At 40.4% G+C, this 23,023-nt stretch overlaps 1 protein-coding gene across 3 annotated transcripts in view; it reads right to left on the bottom strand.

Moving 5' to 3' along the window:
• Positions 1-663: 663 nt before the first annotated feature.
• scml2 (Scm polycomb group protein like 2) overlaps positions 664-23,023 on the bottom strand; it is a 36,657-nt gene continuing 14,297 nt past the window's right edge. Inside the window, exons 8-14 of one of the 3 annotated variants that reach the window (XM_054771135.1) lie at positions 9,157-9,467; positions 8,740-8,869; positions 7,577-7,783; positions 4,460-4,633; positions 3,203-3,418; positions 2,882-3,036; positions 664-2,291 (exon numbers count right to left, since the gene is read on the bottom strand). In XM_054771135.1, coding sequence (XP_054627110.1) covers positions 2,166-2,291; positions 2,882-3,036; positions 3,203-3,418; positions 4,460-4,633; positions 7,577-7,783; positions 8,740-8,869; positions 9,157-9,467 — 1,319 coding nt within the window. In that variant the 3' untranslated portion in view covers positions 664-2,165. The remainder of the gene's footprint in view (positions 2,292-2,881; positions 3,037-3,202; positions 3,419-4,459; positions 4,634-7,576; positions 7,784-8,739; positions 8,870-9,156; positions 9,468-23,023) is intronic. The other 2 variants (XM_054771137.1, XM_054771138.1) reach the window with 2 other exon arrangements.

Raw genomic sequence — 23,023 nt, 5'->3', positions numbered from 1 at the left:
AGGAGTGCATCGCGGATGTGTTGCATCAGGGTAGTCAATATAGTCACGAATGTTGTGAAACCCAGTATTTACAATTTTCACTCAATAAAGAGACAGGTGAGTATGTTTCAGGCAAGACACGCTAGATGAAGTTAGCTCTTTTGCATTTGAGAGGAAGCAGCTTTTGTTTCAGTGGCACGTCTATTCAATGTTAATAAAGAGCCTGCTTACCCCCAATTATACTATGAACTATTCGAACTGCTGATCTTTGGAACAAGGCCTCTTTTAAACCTGTCACTATCCTGAATTGAGATATCAATGATCATTTGTCCTGCACGCACACACACATGCACAAGCACATTTAGTTCTGCAGTACTGTTTGATGCGTTGTGTATTAAATATATATTATTATCTGACTAGAACAGCAGTTGCCATGTTGGGTTTGTACCCCCAAAGGCTCACATAAAAAAATAATCGCAAAAATCCTGTTGTTGGACTCATTCAAAATGTGTTCTTTGTCAACACTTGAAATACTTGATGTGTTGTGCAGTAACTCAACTGTGGAAGTGGTACTGTTTTCAACAACATATAAAAATTAATAAATCACAAATAAAATGTGCTCTTGGCGGTATGGTCTCAAGCATGAAGATGCTAGAAAGAAATGTTTAATTGTGAGAATGCATATCAAACATACTGTATATAACATTTTTTTAGCTTAAGAGTAAAAAGTTGTATATGTACACAAAAGATGCTGCAGGGCAATATATGACAAGGCATTTCAAATATACATACTTGGTTATAGTGTAGATCCTCTATGATGGAGTATGAACACATATGCTACTGTAAAACAGCATCTAAGAAACTACTAAAACCTGAGTTTCACATTAAAGCAAGAGCAAGGCTTCAAGTATTAACTTGTTACCACAATAGGAGAGCAACATTGTGAAATGAGACTACAACAAAAAATGGATTTGGTTGCTGCTAAGAAAAACTAATTTGCAAATAACAAAATCAATAATTACTCTGTCACAATGTAAATATCAGGCAGACAAAATTATAACACTTACACTTGATACACTTTATTACACTATAAACTGATTTAAAATAAAAATAAAAGGTTTTGGCAATGAACACACGTCCCTCTGTCTCAGGAACACTAAGTTTTTGAACAGCAGGGCAGTTAAGTTGCCTTGCTGCTTTTACTTCATTGTCAACACTCAGTCCCAGTCATGGTAAATGTATGCAACTGTCAAAACGTACTGTAATACAAGTAAAGTCAAACTCAAGCTGAAACTGTTGAGCACATGAAACATAGACAAGTAACAAATTGTCTACAACTACAACATGAGTGCAAGATCTTCAGCAAAATGAATGAAGATGCTGAATTGTGCATGACTTCACAAACAAGCTGCTGTCCAACATCTGGACACCTCCCAACACGTCTATTCACATAACTGAGGCAGTCCAGTACCTTTTTTGATGACTTATTACATTCAAAGAAGCAATCAGTCAGAAATCTTATTGCATTGGTAGCCAACACCACAGCGATGCAGTCGCTGTCGGTGTGAAAATGTTTAAACGGCAAAGCTACAGTGTCTGTCTGAGGTTGAGTGTTTAGAAGGTAATTAATGTAATTAAATTATGGCCTGATGCTCATGCTAAGGCAAAACGACGAATACAAAAAACATGCCTCATATATTGGATACTAATCACAACAAGGCTAATAATCAGAAACTGTACTGCTTTAATGTAAAGTAAATATTTGGTAAGTAACAAAAAAAATAGATTATATCAGACCAAACAACACTGAGGCCATGAGTGCACCTCCACCCTGAAACAAAGACCAAAAATCGGAATCTATGAATTGGATTTGTGATGTCATATTTCTCCAAATGTTTGTGTTGTTAAAAGCCAACGCTACAAAGTCCAAAATGTTGAAACCTTCAGTGGGTCATTTCGTTAACCGAACCATCCAGTTTATCAGCTTGAATGTTTGGAACAACACCAACAATGTGTAAGCTGTTGATTGACAGTAGCATCAGGATTGTTAAAACTTCCCAAATGCACATACGCTATGTACATTAAATGCCGCAAAGACTGATGTTAAGGTGGGTTCCTTCTGCACTGCATCCCTGTAAAAGAATACGCATGTGTGTTTGCCAGTGAGAAGAGAATACATCCAGTCTTCATTGTTTGGTCTGTTTCAGCTTCTCGATGTGATGACAGAGTTTGAGTGCTGGGCCCAACTTCAGTCCCATGTACTTCATAATAACATCACTGCGCAAAAGCATCAAAGCCCTTCCATCAATCTCCTGCAGAGAGAGGAACAAAAATGTCAGCAAGAGGTGAACCCAGGATCAAAACAATGATGGCTTGTTAGCAGCTGTGCTGAGGGAATAGTTAGTGTATATATAAATAGTATAATAGAGTGAACTTCTCTTGGAGATTAATAAAGTATCTATCTATCTATCTAGTTGGACTTGGGCAGGGGCAAATGATGGAATATTTAGATTGACCAATTCCTCAAACTGAGGAATGGTTCCTCAGGCTTCATTATCTCAACTGGTTTGTTTACATCCACCAGCATCTTGACTGGGTGACTGCAACAACCATTGTTGTAACATAATTAGTAGTGTCATTTAATTTGAACATTAAGTCAAGGCTGACCTTCGAATGGTTCACCGGTTAAAGAACTGCAGTGTTAAAGTTGAACAAAAAGTGGATTGGAACGATTCCCATAACAATTGTTCTGAAATCTGGTTAGGCTTTAAGACAAATGGTTTTTAGGTTTTTTCTAATACGGACATTTATAAATGGTGAATGCAGGTAGTGAAATGTAAAAATACGTAAACCTAATGTTAATCAAGACGGAGATCCCAGTTCATAAAAAAGAAGTACCTACATGCTTCCGAAACAGTTCGACGTGCGGGCCGAGAGTTTGTGGATCGGCCTCCTGGACAAACCGGATCACTTCATCAACTGACCAAGAAGAGGCATTGTTCCCGGAACCTTCCTTGTCCTGTGTCACCTGGTCTGGGCCTGTTGTTGAGCTAGCTGCTGAAGATAGTAAAAATAATAATAATCAGAATTACTTAATAACATTTCCAATTGTGTGTACCCAACTGAGCGTGCCAAAGTAATTATTAGAAATTCATTAATACTTAGTGTATATGAAAAAGCCATGTTTATGACATAAACGGCGAGCATGTATAACTGAACCTACCCTCCACACGTCTGTGTGTAGCCACTGGACCGTGTTCAGTTGGGTTAGAGCTGACTCTCCGAAGAGGTGGAGGTGTGTGTGAGTGTGAGGTGTAATACGGCCGTTCCCTCTTCGTCGCTCGATAGTCCGCTGATACGTGAGGAGATCGCGCTTTGGGAACAGAATCCTTTGTGGAATCATCTTTTGACAAGCCGTTTTCTGTGTGGGACAGCGGTTCTGAAGGGGGAGAGCAACAACATGAGCTGTGCTTTCCTTAAATGATTAAATAATGGGAAAACATTTAAAATATCACTAAATGTTGGTTTACTAAATATTTACGTACTATGCCGAATGCACATTGTTGTTGTATTGTGTTCTTTTGTGGCTTTTTGCTACTATTTCTTGTTTTTTATCTTCGCTAGGCGAATGCTGTAAATGCTGTAGTAGTTTGTTGTGGTAAATGTATTATTACTACATCACCGTGCATTCAAATACAGTATAAACAGTGTCCCAAAACTAAAAGAACCACTATCCATTCTTGTTTGGGCACTGTTTGGCCATACGATAACTGATAACCGATAACTGAGTGTATGAAAACGTAGACAGAAAATATAGACATATTTTTGGCATTTTTGTCGAAAACCAAGTCCTCCAAAAAACGGGGTTTACGAAAACTGAGGTTCCACTGTATTTCCCCAATAAATAAAAGTCTCAAATAAAAACAAAATAAAAAAGAAAGAGAAAATACATGACAATTTATGTTTCTTTTTAGGAAAGTGCAACAGTAACCGTTTGAACAGTCTTAATTTTTATTACTACTATTTTTTTACATAAAGGAAATTAAAGTTCCTGATTTCCTGAAGTGCAGCATTAATAGCCTCTCTACTGAATCTACCTGATCTCTATGCTGGCCGGCCCGCTCCTTTCGTCTTATCCATGTGAAGTGTTCCCACACAGGTCCGCTCGCTCCTTTTGTCTTATGCATGTGAACTGTTCCCACACAGGAGACTTAAATGATGGAAGAGGGATTTCAAGCTTTGGCTTCTCCGTGGCACGATCATTAGCCATGACTACCGCGAGTCAAAAGCTGGGCTGCACTGTATTTGTCTCCTGTCCCTCACTCTATGTGTTCCATGTGGATCAGATTACGAATACATGTACAGTTACACCCCTAATAATTATACTTCTATGCAATGGCTGGCATTAAGGCTACATTATACGACTGAACCAGGAGATCAAAGCAATGTTGTGTTTTTCAAACTGATTATGTTCACCCACCTGACTTTGTCCTTTCGAAGAAGCGTGTGTTTTTGTTGTAAGGGCTGAAAGGCTGTGAGCTGAACAAACTGACACTCTCCAGGTGCTGACACATGTTTTCCAAGAACCTCAACACGGTGGACGCACTGGTGACAGAAGGGAGCTTCACGTAGCGGATACCATGCTCAGAGCGTACTGTAGATAAAACAAAAACCAATCCTGTATTAGTCTGTGTGCTGCATGTACACCTGCTCACACACAGGCTGAAAGCATCCACAGATAAAGGAGAACAGCAGATGGTATGGGGCTCCCTCCCCTTTTATCAGTACAAACCCACAACACTCAATCTGCACAACACCCTCCCACCCAAGCCAAGCTTGCACAAATTCACAAATTAATAACACCCCCCCTCCCCCCCCCCCCCCCCCCCCCCCCTCTCCCTTGGTCCATACGCTTCCCAGTTTGACTCCCTCGAGGGAGGCTGGATCCCAGCCTCCCAAACCACGTTAGATTCACGTCCCTTCAGATTACTGTACCGGTGCTCATCAGATGCTGCCACAGGCATTATCTTTTATATTCCTTCTTTCTTCCTGCAATTTCACCCCCAAATGCACATGCATAGTCAATAACATTCATTCCTGAGTGAATGTTAATTAGATCTGGCTGATTGTATATGGCGCTGGGAATCAATTTGAATTTTTTTTTGGTTCTCTTCTGGGCAATATTGAAATGAAACAATAAAAGAACTGACAAACCTCCACCAAGGCAAAGCAAATGATGCAGTTTTGTTTTTGCGTGTTGCAAACAATTGTTTGAATTTGGGTCCGTGTTCTCTCAAGCACTTTCTGGTAAGCAGTAGAGACAAGATATTGGACAATATTAGACATACTGTATCTCTTATTATGACGTGGTGCAGCTCCACACCACATCAAAATATGGCTACGTTATCATGTACGGTATGATGCACAATTCAGATCTTATTTTTTGTCCGATTTTTTATGTGGCCATTGATATTACCAAAAAAAATGTGACTTGTCAATGTGAACGCAAAGCATCTGTGAAGTGACGCACATGCACTAAAGCACGACATCACACGCTTCTGCTGTGTGTTTATGGATGTAATATTGCCTCAACTTGTGCTTTCTCTCGTCGGTGCGTTTGTGTCCATTTCTAGGAGTTCCTGCAACGGGAGTCAACATTTTCTTGGCTATGGCAGTTTGTGGAGAACTTGATGCAACATCTGTTCCGAAGAGCGTGTGGGCGAATGTGGGACACTGACGTGAGCCGCTTCACTGACACTTTTTTAAAATAATATTCGGATGACAAGCATAACTTTTACTTACTTCAGTGAGTAGCTTTTATCCAAGTCTCGGTAAGCACGGCAAAACACGCCTTTCAATGGCGTATAGGTTGGATATATTCGACTTCACCGTTCAGACTGCAGTAGCTCTGATCAGATTTATATCTACTGTACATATGAATGAGGCTTTAGTCACATTTGAAAAAATCTAAATTGTACTGTTCACACGCACATGAAAATTCAGATATCAGGTAGGTCACATATGAGCAAAAACAGGAATTGTCCTGCAGTGTGAACAAAGCCTATAACCACAGTAATAAGTATATTGTAAAATCAATGCCTTTGACGGTGCAGATCAAATAAACCCAGCATCATGTTTTCAAAGGCAAACATTTTGACGCAGCTTACGTATATACTGGCTCTTAATAAATTGAGCAGGTGTTGACATAGTCCCCTTCACATGCCTATTAGGTTATCGTCCGGCCCGTTTGGCGCGTTTTTGGTTAACATCCTAAATTTTTGATAAAATGTTGCCTTGGCTTGCATTTACTAGCCCGTTTAATAGCCAAAATAGTGTCCAATTTGTTGACGCTTCCATCTTGAATCACGGGAAACCTTACGATACTTGCACATAACCGAGCAATGCATTGTGGGCCACGGGCGCCATTTTTACGGCAACAGCAATTCTTTATATCAAAGTTTTCTGCTGCCACAGCGAGATACACAACGTAACAAACACATTGACCACACCAAAGAGAAAGGCGACGGACCGTACCATGACAAGGGTGCAAGACCTCCAAATTTTACGGCTTAAAGAGAAGACTGCTCGCGTCATTTTAGAGATATGTAAACAACACACGGCCACGCTGTGTCGGCATGAAATGACCACGCTCCTGCACTACTTATTTACGCCCTGTCAAGTACTGTTTATGTCTAGTGCATGAGTGCAATAGTACGTGCGACGCGCACTGTTCCCGCATCGGTATGCATTGTCACCACCACTTCCTGCATCCGTGAAGCAGTCGTGGTGGTATTTGGACGCCATGCAACAGCAGGCATTACGCTTAGCTTCATTAATTTCGCTATTTGCAAGGGACCTTCTTGTCTTCTCGAGTCGGCGTCTCTACAGCTCGGTTCTTTCCAGTTGGCCCTATTCTATATCTTTTTCTATATCTATTCTATATCTTTGTGAGTGAGTGCAGAAACACTTAAAAAAAAGGGATTGCCCTCCAAGCATAATCTCCTCTCCTCCCCCTTCCTCTTTGCTAAACTAGGTAAAAGCGATGCCAAATGTTCAGTGGTCCATTCATTTGTCGTTTGTAACTGTGTTTGCATTATTTTGTGCATGTAAAACTATAATTATTGTATCTAAAATGTGTTTTTGGGTGTCTGGAATGGATTAATTGGACTTACATTATTTTCTATGGGAAATTTGCTTTGTTTAGAGTCAGTTATGGCGTGAGTCGGACCTTCTGGAACGGATTAATGACGTTAACCAAGGCACCACTGTACACTAAAAAGCATGTTAACATGAATAGGATGTATTGTAGCCGTAATATTGTTGTGGATGTGAGACCTGCAAGATGAAGCAGTTGAAAACTTGCACCAGTCTAAGCAGCCTCAAAATAGCAACTATGAACTTGATGAACTAGACAGGTGAGAGTTCTCATTTCACTCAAGAAGAACAAACATCTTTCCAAATATGAGTGCTCCAAATCAATAGCTCAAGCTAAAGACGACACAGCTGCCGCAACTAAAACTGGAAAGACAAGCACCCAAAAAATGGTTTTGTTTTTCCAAAGAGTTGATTTCTGGCGTGTACTTTAAAGACTACTGACCTCGGATGACTTCGCCTCCTGTATGGGACTGGCTCTGCAGGAACGACAGCAGCACAGAGGGCTGGTACGTACAGTCCACACAGGCCTGAACGGCCTGCTGAAGTACAGCGTTGACAGGAGCTGGGCCAAAGTGGTCTGGAAGCTGCTGCACTAGTTTACGGTCAAGATGGGGGCCGTAGTCTCCATGTTTGTTGACATACACACATACTGCAAGGACACAACCGGAAGGAGAAATCAGCAAATATACAAAGAATACTATAAATGAAATACTAAGGCTGTCAAACGAGTTAATGCCAATTCTCTATAATGCCGCTATTTTTTGACAGGCGATTAACATGTGCACATCCTGTTTGACACTCGGCACACACCGTAGTTTGAGAAAACGCAACAGTGTTGCAGTTGATGTTGAGCCACAAGCATGAATAAATATCAAGCAGAAATGGCCAAAGAAAAGGGTATTTTGAATGGCAAGTTTAGCCTCAAAGTCCTGGCAGAGGGCTCTCTTATTATTTCCACCTACTGTCCTGGGAGTTTTATCACCGGAGTACATTGAGTATCAAATCCCACTTGCTGGCCAAGCACTCGGCTCCGAACAGCAGCAAAGTGAACATCACCACAAAAATGAGTCACTCACACAGAACTGAAGACGAGATGGAACAGCACCCTGCAGATGATCAAGAGTGTTCAGAGAAATCAGGATTTAGTTGTAAGATTTAGTTCATTTAGTTGTTGGGTGTTTTTGTGAACCTTTATTTGTGATGTAAGTCACAATTATATTTAGTGAAATTATTTGCTTAAAGAGAATGATATTTGAGTGATGGACAGTTCACCTTACCAACGTCTACTTGTTGCACATTGTGTCTGTTTTGGATACACTGAGGTCCATTTTGTGCAGAGCTTTTTAAAATTAATATAATGTTTAGTAAACATTTACATAAAGCAAACATATCATTCAGCCTCATGTTGATAAGAGACTTGAAAATGATCTTTTTGAGGTCAAATTCCATCCATCGTTGATCGATTGTGATTAATCGCGGGTTAACGATGGACAAAATGTAATTTAATGATTAAATATTTTAATCTGTCAGCCCTAATAAATTCACATTTTCTTTATCACTGTTCAGTACATTCCAGCTTTCCTCGTACTTGTTATTAAAGTTTACCTGTACAGACTACGCTTGAGCTGTTGCTATGGTGGTTGTCTACTGAGACATGGCTGGAGCTCAGTCTGGTCTCTGGAGGAGTAGCTTTAATAGCCGATGACCCCAGCGACTGCACCATCCGAGACTTCCTCTGGAGCAAGAAAATAATAAAAGAAAAAATCCCATGAACTTCATGAACTTTCCAGAGCTGTTAGTTAATAAGTTAGTGTTGGTGTATTTTAACTGTTTGACAAACATAAACTACACTGCACACATAACGCAGCTGTGTGTCCAAATGGATTCTTAACATGCCAGTGTAAACAAATTCCTGCCCCTCTTCTCATAAAACATCCACGTCTGACCTGTTTTTATCCCTATCCGAAACAGTTTCTTTTATAACAGTCTAAACAAAAATTGTAGGACCCTGTGACATCTCACCTTGCTCCCAGGCTTGGGCCCTCGCTTCCTGTGTGGTCTGGGGGTCAGTTGAGTGGTCCTGACAGGGCTCTCTGATGCTCCATTTACTGCTGCAGCCGCCGCAGCCTCAGCTGCTGCCTTCAACAAAGCGATAGTCTGTGACTTAGGTCGGCGACCTCTGACACCCTTTCGCACCGGGAGCGGGGGCAATGGGTTTGGCAGTCTGTATGAAGTTTGCATGGCCGAAGAGGAGGAGTTAGACGTGGAGCGACGTGTCGTGAGGGAGGCTGAGGGGGAGGAAACAGGGGCGAGGAGAGCACCTGGGAGGGTAACTAGAAAAGGAAAAGAAACAGATTGAAACATTACACTCTTATCCGACTTGCCATCCACATTTTATCACAAACTAAAGACAATAACACGGAAATATGCATTATCACCATTTGGACTATAAAATACTGTATGAACGCAAGTGTGAGCACAAACTCTCTTTATGGACAATGGTGTCGGTACAAGTATAATGAATGATAGCCCCTAGAGAGTAAAAAAGTTAGCAGAAAACTCCATAGTTCACAAAATCCATTTATCATGGGCAGGCCCCAACCATATTATATTCTCTGTGGGGAGGCTCATAGTGACCCACTTTGAAAACCCCTGACGTAGCCTTTGTACAGTAGGCCTACTTGGTAAAAAGTAATGTTACTGTTATAACATATACTATGGACAAATGAAACATGCCATATCTCAAGTTAGTACTACTGATTACTAGTACTACACTAAGCCATCTTTCTGCCAATTTATATGTACAGGTTTGGTTGTTAGGGTCCCTTGTCCAGGTTCATTGCTGAAAACCGGCTCTGCAAAACAGCAACAGTGTCACAAGATTTTAATAGGATTTCACAGGAAATGTAATATAATTAGTGCACATACCCATGACACTGTTGTAATTTTTCATGCAAAAATGTACCGTAATTAAAATATGTGAAATATGAAAAAACAAATATATAAATATGAAATATATTAATATAAGTATTGTCTTACTATTGAAGTAGTCCAGTTATTCTACATAATATAGTCGAGAAAATATAGTGCTTATATGGTTATTAGATGTATGATTTCTTACTACATTATAATCTATAGCAGGTGTCGCCAACCCGTCGATCGCATTAGACCATTCGATCTTTGGGATTTGTCCGGGCGATTGCAGTTGTACGTTCCCTAATTATATGTTTGTATTTGGCGCAGGCACTGTTCCGTGTGGACTTCGTGTTTTTATGCCTGGCACCTTGCAGGGCACCAATGGCACATTCGAGCCATCCAGGCAGCTGCTCTTGAAATGTGCATTTATATTTGTTTATGTCTTCTGTGCTGGTGATAAAACATACCAGACAATACATCAGACATTTTACCAATGTCAGATCATCTAGTTAGATGAAAATTAATATAACCCATCAAACGTTCCATTGCATCTGGCTCTCTGTGGCTTGTGTGGATGAGGTGCTACAGCAAAATTGATCTAATCATATACAGTTCCATACTCTGCTACAATTGCAAAAATATTTGAAAAAACAAATGCATTATCACATCAGTGCTCTCCACTCCCGGAGAGTGCCCAACAGACATGCATTTTGAGCACTAAACATGCCCGTCCCTACGTCTTGCCGCTCTCCAGGCACGCACCCAGCCCTGAGCTCGGTCCCCAAAGCCCAGCAAGAGGTGTCAGCGCACGGCAATAGAGCAAAAGGCACGATGAAAAAAAGCTGAAATGTTGACACCAACAACCAATAATAACACAAGCACAAGCCTTGTCTTTAATATGTATCACTTTTAAAAACTTTCCTACAAAATTATATATATACAGTATATATATCAGAGTAGGAGGTGGGGGGTGGATCTTGCCCAGTTTCATGGACCACTAATCTATAGTATTCTATTCTATTGTATGCAGATGCTATCCCAGTTGCTGTGTACTTTTGAGTATAAGAGTAGCAAGAATAGCTACTGTGATTTGAGGTATTCTCACAATAAACACAAACATTATGTTGAATGGCTTGCCAGGAGTGGTCTCTTGCTCAACCAGAGGAAACGCAAGATGTGCTGATGCTTAATCGCAGCAGACCTGAGGTCAGTGGCCAATACAAAGGCATTCACAATAGAAAACCAGGAGCCTTCGAAAGACCTTTATGCTATTGTAAAAAGGAAAAACATTTCCTTTTCCCAACTGGTGACGACTCCATTTTAAAAAATTATTATTATTATTCTACTACACATGAGTTAGTAAAAACCTAAAACCACTTGTTAAACAAATATTTTCATTTCACTGTTAATATACATCATTAAAGTTATGAGTGGAATATATAGACAGACTGTATATGCTGGGCTGCACTGTGTTTTCCATTAGCCCATTTTCCATTATTTGATACAGTTGCACTCAAAACCATTCCAGACATTTTAAATTTATCTTATTTGCGATGTTTATAAACTTGCCGTGGTTTGCAATAAAAATCTAAACAATTCAAAATTGTTCAACACATCTAATACAGTGGAATTTCATTTTTTGTGATTAATCCGTTCCAAAGGGCACATCTAAAACTAAAACATATGAAAACAAACATATTTTCCCATAAGAAAATAATGAAAAAACAATTAATTAAAAAAAATGTTAACACAAAACACCTTAAATACAGAGCAATTATAGTTTTACATGCAGAAAACAATTTGAAATACATATCAACAGTTAAGGATTAAGCCGCACAGAAAATGAATGAATGAATGATATAAACATTTAATGTCACTTTTACCTCGACTTGTTAACAAAAACAGCGATGAGGCGGCAGCAGCGAGCGATGGACGAGGGGAGAGCCACATGGAGGACTTCTTTGTATTGTGCTATGAGTTATTTCTTGAATTCAACAGTGGATCACACCTTATTTCTCAAAATGCTGGAACTAAAACATTTTTTCTGCTCCATTGTTGGTTATTTTGCAGCCGTGATCAATAAAAGAAGCAGTGACTTGTAGCGTAACTGTGTTAGCTATGTTAAGGCAACTGTGTTAACTTAAGCTGGCCTTACATCCCAACATACATGCTCCTACGTACTGGCTATGTGCAAAAATGTGGAAAATCGCAAAAGACATACACGTGGCCCGCACTGATTTCCAAAGCCACAGACAGCATGTAAAGCCCGTAGGAAGAAAATTGGGATGCAAATTACTTTCTGCGTGTACACGGGAATACCTTGCACGGAACCAGGTCACAAGGACAAGGCAGAGGAGCAGTGCATGACCCTTGCGTGTGTCGCAAATTTAAAAGTACAGTGTGTACATTGCCGAGCCACGGCCTCCCGTGGTGGGCGACTCCTCCAGTTATACACTCTAGTTCTCCCGACCTCCATGGAGCATGGGGGCCGCTTCCATGGCGTATCCGACATTAATGCGGCCACGGTGGGCGGCTCTGTACACTGGTCACAATAGCCGTAGGTGCCGTAGGAAGCCAGTACGCCCATATTGCAATCGAAGTGAGTGGGCTGCAGGAGCCTCGTACAATGCCCACACACGCACGTCCCCAGTGAGTAAAACGTAAGACAGCCTTACATGAAGCACACCAAGCACAACCAAGTCGCACGGCGCACTCACAATCTACAAGCTACGAATGGAGGTCGAGTGGCAAGCACGTGGGTGTCACAAATCACTTGCTCCATACAGTAAGTACAACACACTTGCAACCCCAATGATACGCGCCTTCCTCTACGTGCTGTCCATGGCCAACAACTTTCCCAAAAATTGCAGAGCCCGTGCGTGTGGTAACACATTCATCAAGATACAAGGCCCGCTTTAGTGAGCAAAAAAACTACAGTCAACCACGGATGACGTAATAGATGGCTGATGCAGTTGGGAGACAATGGCTTCCGAGAGTTAAGATGAGGCTATCAGGCACATTTTGCAATAAAGACATGTTTACGAACACATTTGGACTCAGGAGTCTGCAGAATGACACGGCAAACAGACTAGTTTGTTAGTTTGTGTAAGATTCTTATTTAAGTTTGCCAACAAAATGAGCCTTTCGGGATGTAAACTCAGTATTTTGAGATACGGTATGATGTTGGGTGTGTGATCTAGGATGGCTGAATAAACAAGCAATGCTGGAAGTAGTCAATCCACATCCTTACTAATACCACAAGATTCAACGTGCCAAGGGGGTAAAACACACGCACAATATTATATTATAACCGCAACAATGTACAAGAACCGAAATGACGGAGTCGACATTAAAAGGGTGAACAAAAATACATTTCTGGAGATCATAATACATGAAAAAATATGCTGGATATCTCACATAAAAAAATATACAACATAAGGTGGCGAGAAATACTTTATTATTGCATAGAGCCAAATTTGTTCTTGATCAAAAATCACTCCACACTATTTACTGTTCTATGGTATTACCATATTTAACTTATTGTTTGGAGATATGGGGTAATAACTATAAAAGAAATCTTCACTCACTAAAAGTACTGCAAAAAAGATCAGTGAGGATAATTCATTATGCCGCATGTATACAACATACAAATCCCTTATTTTTTAAATCATAAATATTAAAATTCGCTGATCAAACCGCTAAAATAATGCAGAAAGGATATGTACGACCAAATACAAATAGACTGAAAGGGTGAACGAAAATAAATTTCTGGGGACACACTCTTTACTGTTCTCTGGTATTATCATATCTAACTTATTGTGTGGAGATATGGGCTAATAACTATAAAAGCAATCTTTACTCACTAAATGGACTGCAACGAAGATCAGTGAGGATAATTCATAATAGAGAATAGAGAACATAGAGAACATACAAATCCCTTATTTTTAAAATCACAAATATTAAAATTTGCTGATTCAGTACATTTTCAAACTGCTAAAACAATGCATAAAGTTAATAACCTGCTACCCAAAATGTCATACAATACTTCTCTACAAGAGAGGAGAAATATGATTCTTGAGGAAAACTAAACTTGAAACACTTATATGCGAGAACAACACTAAAAACCAACAGCATTTCAGTATGTGGAATTAAATTATGGAATGGATTGAGTAAGGAACTCAAACAATGCACCAACATGAGCGAATTCAAGAAACAATACAAGCAGTTGATGTTTAAAAAATAAAAGGCAGAAGAGTCTTGAACTTGTTTTGTTATGCTTGTCTCTATTACTGTTTATTTATTATGATACTGATTATTTTATTAATTGTGAAATAATATCTTAATAATTATATCATCATCATATTTTTACATTACCTTATCATTATTCTATGTATTAAAATATCACATATAGATTACAGCAAGTGAATAAATGTACTGTACAAGATGTGGAACGGATGGGGTGTAGGACATGTAGAACTGTGAATTGAATTATGTGATGTATTCCATTGTAACTTGCATGCATGTTCAAATCAAATTAAACCATAAACTAACCATAAACCACATTTTTAGCAAAATTTTCAGCGAAAACCGAATCTGGCATAACTGAGGCGTTCGAAAACTGAGGTTCCACTGTATTACTAACGATCACTAACATTTTGAGTGGACATCACACATATAGTGCAACATGATAGACATATGGCCCTGATCATGACTATATCATTCCAACTCGACCCGCTGACCTGTGTAACACAGCCTGAGGAAACTTGTGAATGTGTATGTGCACATACACGAGAATGAGGTCGCCGAGTGTGTGTGTCTGCTGTCTGGATGGTGGGGGGAGGGGCCCCAAAGAGTTGCTCCTCATCTAATTACACTATCCCCCACCACACAAACACAGCACCATCAGTCATCAGTTGATTCAGCCTCATACAAATATAAACACACTCACACGCGCGGTCAATCTGAACTTCAAATTTAGATGTGTGTCGGCCCTGACACGTTCACACAAAATACTCACCGTTGGTAATGAGTGTCGAACAATGTAAGTACAGGGAGGCTTAATCTTTTGCAAACTGCTTCCTGATGTTCTACCCGTGAACACACATGATCAAAAACAAATGGTGTCCAAAATGTTCAGCCAATGAAAACAGCTTACACTGCAGGCATGTGTAGTTCTGTCTAGTGGAGGTAAATCACTCATGACATGCTCACAAATGTGTTTATTTGTAACTCTTTTTTGCACAACCTAAGCAACAAAACACTCAAATTGAGACAAGAAACCAGTACCACTTCCTGAACCTGAAGTGGATCACTGACTAATTTTGCCTTATCTCAATCCATGTAGCACTCACTGATGTATGCATTACTGAGGTTGTTCTCATGAAACATACTGAATAAATATTATGCATTCCTTCCTACAAATAAGCAGTCAACCAACACACAGGCAACACAAACAAACCCAGCAAAGTAAGTAAGCCTTGCTAAAAAAAAAAGTTTCTGCTGTTACTGGTACCAATAACTTAATTCTATGTATATGTCAAACTCACCAGGAAATGCCTTCCAAAAAGCAGAAGCTCAATGCTGCAGCTGTGGCTTCCAAAGTAGTGATAGTAGCAGCAGCGGTATTATGGGTAATGGCTCACAGCCGCTTCCTGCTTCTTTCTTTGAAACCGCTCAGTTTACAGATTTTCTCTCACATCCGGTGCCAGTCCAAACTTTCTGTACCGTGCTCTCACCTTCTGCACATCGTTGCCTCATGTTTTGTTGCTGCGTCCTCACTCCCGTGTGCCCTGGTCTTTTTTGAGAACACAACAAAGCCCACCCTCCTGCTTCTGGTTGAAGCTACTGCGAAGCTTCCCTCCCAGTGAATGGGGGTGGGGGTGGGGGGGGGGGGGGGGGGATTTGCATAGGGGCAAGGGAGTGGAGGGGTGGGGGCGAGAGGAGCGGGTGGGTGTGGTGAATGGCAAAGGGGGGTTGAATCCTTTATTCATGTTATCTGTAGGCCATATCGACAGTCTGCATCAGTCACCTGCCTCACAGCAAGTCTCTGGGGGAGGGGGAGCTGTCGGGGGAAAAGGGGTTAACGGTGGGAATCTGGGCGAGGATGGGGGATGGGTGATGGGGAGAGGGCTGGGTGGCTTGGCATGGTGTGCAAAAGGTTAAACTGGATCAGAAGGGTCCTGATTGAAACGGATGAAAAGGGCCAAACTTCAGGCGCTGGTGTGCACATAAGCATGCTTTCACTCAACACGCAAAGACACATGCACACACACACACACTGTGACAACCCAGACGGAGGTCCCCTTTGCTGTAACCCGAGCCTTTTCAGACATTCCCAGATGAAAGATGGCTGGGCCCAATGTCAGGAAACAGTGGCATGGTCAGATATCAGCCTGTCTGTGGAACAATGAGGAGCCAAGCAGCCTCAGGAAGCCTGACAAAAGTCTCTGGTATCTTAATGTAGCTCTGACTAGACAAACAACAGCACAAATGCTGACAAATCAAGACGTCAACACTGTTCAATGCTGGAGTGTGCAGCATGAGCGATTAAAACAAGATTGGCTTTCCACACAAATCCTCCATCAATAAGATACTGTATATTTTCATCAGGGATGGGCATATGCCTACATTTTCTTGATCAATTATTAAATGATTAAAGCTGCTGGATGCCATGCGGATGTCACCGAAATTTTTTCAAAGTTTAACTTCTAATTGTGACAAATATAGACATTTATTTGTAAAAGGGATAGTTCAGATTTTTTGACATGAAGTTGACATCCCCATCAGCATTGTAGTCCAATAACAGCGACTTAATGCGTTCATGTATATGTGACGAAGACGCTCGCACCTACTTCTGCGATGGAGCGCCACGGCCATCTTGTTTACGTATGTGTTCCACAGAGGAAGAAGATGCAAGTGTCTTCGTCACATTCACATGAACGCACAGGCAACAGTGCGCAGTGATACGGCGGTGCATCTGCGAGTAATTCATTCTTATCAATAAATTTGTCCAACCTGTTATTAAATAGCTTCTCGTTATTTTTAGAAAATGGGGTTCATCAGGAAATTGGTTGGTAATTTGTAAATTGATGTTTTTCTCCATTTTTAAAGATTGGAACTACTTTAGTTATTTTCATTTTGTTAGGGAATTTTCCAGTCTGAAATGATAAATTACAGTATGTTAACTTACGCTTTCTCTTTCCACAAATGATGTGGTTTTCTTTTGTTGTGCTTTTAAAAAAATTAACAATAGTAGTTCCTCATAAAATAATTATAATATACCTAACATTTTGATGGTGTTATTGACATCATTAAGTTAAATATTTTTAAAATATCTATCTGGAATTAAAACAACTAATTTTCAACAAAACTTAATCCCCGTTTTGAGTCGTTGCGTCCACCATTAAATGAAACATATTTTGCTAAGCTTATGTTATCTTATAGCTTATATAAAATGTGGTATCAATTAGGAAAATGTAGAAACATGCTCACAAAAAATGCTTCGATAGCCAACCACTTTTTCTTAGTTCTGAAACAGTGCGCCCCGTTCCACTGACGCTGTTGACAGCGGACTCGCTCATCTTCCTCTGGTTATGCCACTGCTGTGTTCTCCAAATATTATGTTTTTATGGGCCTCCAGCTCTCCAACTAAGATTTCCACCTTAGTTTCGGTCAAGTTCCGGTCTTTCGTCTTCAGCTTCTCAGCAGCCATGATTCAGAAGAGCCAAGCGAAATGCAATAAAGGGTCATTAAATATGGATGTCACATTCATGACCCACTTTGCATTGACCATTTATAGCGAATTGAAGGCGTGGAGACGTGGGAGATGGCGTGACGTGGGGTGGAGTTGCGTACATACATTTGGACAGCAGGTGAAGCACAAATTGCGTGAATGTGTGCACACGACACTTTTTTTGGGTCTGAATATTTTTGATCGTACACACTTTTCGGGTTTCTGGCATACACTGTTTTATAGGTGAGTGCCCTGGATGAGTGAGAACATTCACAAGCATATGACAAAAATTATTCACCAACGAAATTAACACTGATTGTTATTTTACTCATCTGGAAGATGCTTGCTTAGAATATTGTCAATTTGTGTTTCAATGCCAGTGATGCACTGCATGCGATGCGTGGATGTAGCTCAACGTCCCATAGTTGAGACTGTATCAACAGAGCCTCTGCTGGTTGCAGCCAAATAGTGCACCTCATTTTGCCTCAGTTTTGCCGGTTAATCATCAATCAATTCCACACATCGATCATGAATAGATTAATCAATTATTATTCCCATCCCTACTTTTGGATTGTTTTTGCAAAATGTCATAAACGTTAATGTTTAAGCTTACAGCTAGTCAAACTTGAGTGTCTACTTATCCGTTCCATGCTGTGTACTCAGGTACTGATATGAACATGCCAAATGTGAACATGTTAAAAAAAAAAACTGTGTCCTTTGTTTTGCACACACAAAATCTAGGCAGACACAGAAAAAAAATCCCCAGTAGTCATCAATGTATGAATGTAAAGTTGCAATAATAACAATAAACAAAATGGACATGCTTCTCTTCATGAATAATTCAGCTTGTGTGTCTCTGTATTCTGACCCAATTTAAAAACAAGATGCAAAGAGAGATCACACAAAAGGTTTGGCGACAAGAACTGTTGTTGCAACAAAATTAAAACAAGCTCGTGCCAAACATGCTGTTCTCAGTGGCTTCTTAACAAAAATGTGGAGCATGGGCCAATTTGTATGAATAAGTAAGCTATACTAAATGTAATTATACTCTACTGCATGTAAAGCTAATGAGTGCATCATTTAAGAGCTCACTCACATTCCAAATGCTTTCATTTGTCTGATTGCAAACATAGCACCTGCCTAACTGTGCACATTTATCTTTTTACTTTCATGTTAGATACACACAAACACACAGTTGCCTCACATACAGCACTGTGGTGAGCACTAATGTAAGTGTGCATGTCTGCAGTTATGAGGACGTCACAGCAATACTATGCACCCTTAAGAATTAAAGTACCTAGTCTGTCGACCATGGAGTCTAGTTTGAAAGTACATCTGAAGCAGGCATGACCATCGTTTCGTACAAATATTGTACTTGTACATACAAGCTGTATGAAGACTGATGACCACTCCTGATAAACACTACAACTACTCTGTACTGTCACTAACTCAATTCAGTGAGAAAACCCTCCTGAAAACATACACACATTCACCAGGAAGCCCATGATTGTTAGTTTATTAATGAGCAGAACACAAAACAATGTGCCCGTTTTGGGTAGGGGTTTGTTAACATAACAATAATTTGGTGAAACTTGAGAGTTTTTCCTTTGGAGTTTTAAAAGGTTTTGCTGAAGATTACTTTATCAAAAATGTTGACATGGACTTTTACATATACTACTCACAAAAAGTTAGGGACGACTCTTATAGAAGAGCAAGTTGTGCGTTAAGTGCGTTAAGTATCCAACAAGTTGGACATGTGCATTCAAAATTAGAAAGCTCAGATTAACTTCACCTGTGAAGTTCATACAGTGGTACATTTTCGGTTCATCCTGAAATGTGTATGAAATATCCCTAACTTGCTGTGATTAGTATAAAGTAGTAGTTTTTTCCCTTGCTGTCGACTGGGGAGAACGTACATGGCAGGACCTCTGTTGGCGATACTGGAAATCTGAGTTATTTGGTGCTTTCCTGATTACACTTCACAAACACAAGATCAGAACTCCTTGCTCACTCCCTCAACTTTAACTGGGGTAGGCAACAGGTACAGAGTCCTTGAAATAAAGTAGTTAAAAGTGTTGGTAGCTACTAGCTAGTCAAGCTAACTGGATAACTGCTGAAGTTCAAAGTGGTTGCCTAGCAACAATGCCAAACAGAGAGCAAAATGATACTGGCCTTGGAATTACAGATTCAAATTCAGAAATAGGGTCAGTCTGGCTGTCGGATGAGGAGGAGACGACACCCCGAATGAAAAAACAGTTCCAGAAGTTCCAGAATACAAGCCTTGAGGAAGGACATTGCATTACAAACAATGGAAGAAATTAGGTGTCTGCAATCACTAACAGTGCAAGATTTTTTTAAAATAAGGCATAAGCTCCATTCACAAACCCAGCAAGATTCTTCAAAAATAAGCCTTGATTTTGTCGGCAATCACAGATTCAAATTTCAGAACAAAAACCTCTTCCAAATAAGGTCCATAATGATGCCATAAACCAGGGGTTTCAAACTCGCGGCCCACCAAAACGTATCTTGCGGCCCGCGACTGGACATCAAAGAGTAGTGTAACTGCAGCCCGCAACATCTGGGCAAGCTCAGTGTTACTTACATACCTACAGGGGCAAGTAAACACCAACACTGAACGAACAGTGGTGTTATCACATGGACCGGGAAAGGGTGGCCCTTTAGCGTTATTGTGAGCCATGTATTGTGAATTGTACCGTATCGTGAGGTACCCTGAGATTCCCAGCCCTACTCCCAATACTAGATGCGGCCCAGCCTCACCCAGACTCTACCTCCACTGGCCCACTGAAATTGAGTTTGAGACCCCTGCCATAAACCTTATGGAAGAAAATAGAGCACTGACCAAATAAAGCACTAAGAAGAAATTAAGTTGCAAAATGAAAACGCAGCCTTGTGCGCTGCTCTTAAGGAGGTTAAAAAACCCTATGGAAGAAAACAGAGCATTATGCAATGATATCAAGGTTCTGCAGGATGATATTAAAGTATTATTGGAACACAATGCTGCATTGCGTGCGGCTCTTAAGAAAGCTAAAATCCCTATGAAAGAAAAAAGAGCATTATGCAATGATATCAACGTTCTACAGGATGATATCAAGGCACTATTGAAGGATAATGCTGCCTTAGTGGCAGCCTGCCACTAATACATTTGGACGCCCACAAATGGATCTGGCGCTACCTGTTCGGTGGCGGTATGCATCGTAAGGGTTGAGGTTATTCCCCTGGAAGAAGTCCTTTTTCAGGCGTGCAATGTGAACTTCAGCATTGTCCTGTTGAAAAACCCAGTCATTACCACACAGACGAGGGCCTTCTGCCATTTGACATCCCTGCACCACCTGAAGCTCCAGTGTTCCACTGAATGAAAAAGCACCCCAGATCATGATGGTGCCCCCTCCACTGTACCATGTGGAAAACATCTCAGGTGGGATCTCCTTGTCATGCCAGGAATGATAGAAGCCATCAGGACCGTCAAGGTTACATTTTTCTCATCAGAGAATATAACTTTCTTCCACATTTCAATGTCTAATGTTTGGTGCGCTCGTGCAAAATCCAAACAGGCAATTTGAAGGAGACGAGGCCTTTGAAAACATTTTTGTTCTTAAAACCCTTCTCTCACAGATGATCCAACCGCATTCAAAGACAGAAAGCTGCCTATACCATCAACAGGTCATGACAGTGTGAATACCTGACAGAAAATGACATTGACTCCACATTTTTGCCAAGATTTTGGCTTTTCAAGGCCATGGTCTTAAACTCAGCTTATGAACAGCCTATTTCACTTTAAATAGTTGTTTGCAATAAATTCGATCCATTCATCCATCCATCCACTAAACAAGCAGGTTAACGCAAGCCAAGGCAAAATGTTAGCAACATTTTTGGATGTTAACCGAAAAACGTGCTAACCGGGGCGGACGTTAACCGAGGTGCCACTGTATTTGTGTTTTTATTCTTTGCCAGGCCATCAAACAGGAAACACAAGTGTGAATATGTCAATAATGAACAACAAGGCTGTTACTGCTTATGTGCTAATAATGTGTGTTATTGCCCATGATGTCATCAGCGGTTGACTCTCTACTTCTTGGCTACATAACACAGTTACACCACAAGTCTCTGCTTTTTTTTTATTGAGTAAGGCTACAAAATAACCCACAATAAGGCCAAAGTTCTTTGATAATGAAAGAATATTGAAACACTATTGAAATCAAGAAATAAGTCATAGCAAGGTCTGTGTCACCCACAAGAGTCTTCAATCAAAGCAAAATGAGAATAAATCTTCAATTAACCCTTTCCTTCGCCATTTATATGCATTTTTGGGTCTGGAATGAATTCATTGGATTTACATAGTTTCCTACGGGAAAAATTGTTTCAGTTTTTTCCGTTCCTATTTTGGAATGGCCATAAAGAGTCATTTGTCAATGGCCAGCAAGACCCCAGAGTATTTGTCAAAGTGATTTACACACATGGCTGATGTCTAAATATCAGCTCAAGAACAGCTGCAGACTGCACATCAAGCTTCATCATTGGTGCAAATTACATGGAAACATACTTTTAGCAACATAACTGCTACATAACTACATGTCGAATAAAATTAATAGTTCAGCCTTGCAGTCACATTTTAATAACATTAACTCAACCACCATTACAAGACTCATACACATATACTGTATTAAGTCAAGTCTGCATTTTCATCTTGCAACTCCTTCACTTCCTTTCTTAGTGCTTTGATAGCATTGCTCTGTACTCTATTTTCTTCCATAATGTTTGTGATAGACTTGCTCTGTGCTCTATTTTCTTCCATAATGTTTGTGATAGACTTGCTCTGTGCTCTATTTTCTTCCATGTTTGTGACACTATGACTGACATCCATTATGACTTCATAGAGGCTACTGTAATCACATTTAATTTCTGTTTCCACAATCGATATATTCTTCCTTATAGTTGTATATACTGTGATTGGCAACCAGTCCAGGGTGTACCCCGCCTGTCGCCCAAAGTCAGCTGGGATAGGCTCCAGCATACTCCCGCTACCCTATTGAGGATAAGCGGCATAGAAGATGGATGGATAGATAGTTTTATATCAAGTAAAATGTTTACCGTAAAGCACCGTGTATAAACCGCACTTTTTTCCACTGGTAAGAAGCAAAAAATCGGGGTGCGGTTTATACACGATGACAGGTCTGTGACCAGACGCAGAAATTGACGAGAAGCCCATTTTAGAATAGCCGT

The sequence above is a fragment of the Dunckerocampus dactyliophorus genome, chromosome 3 (assembly GCF_027744805.1).
Source record: "Dunckerocampus dactyliophorus isolate RoL2022-P2 chromosome 3, RoL_Ddac_1.1, whole genome shotgun sequence".
Lineage (NCBI taxonomy): Eukaryota > Metazoa > Chordata > Actinopteri > Syngnathiformes > Syngnathidae > Dunckerocampus > Dunckerocampus dactyliophorus.
This window is presented reverse-complemented; position numbering and strand designations above follow the sequence as displayed.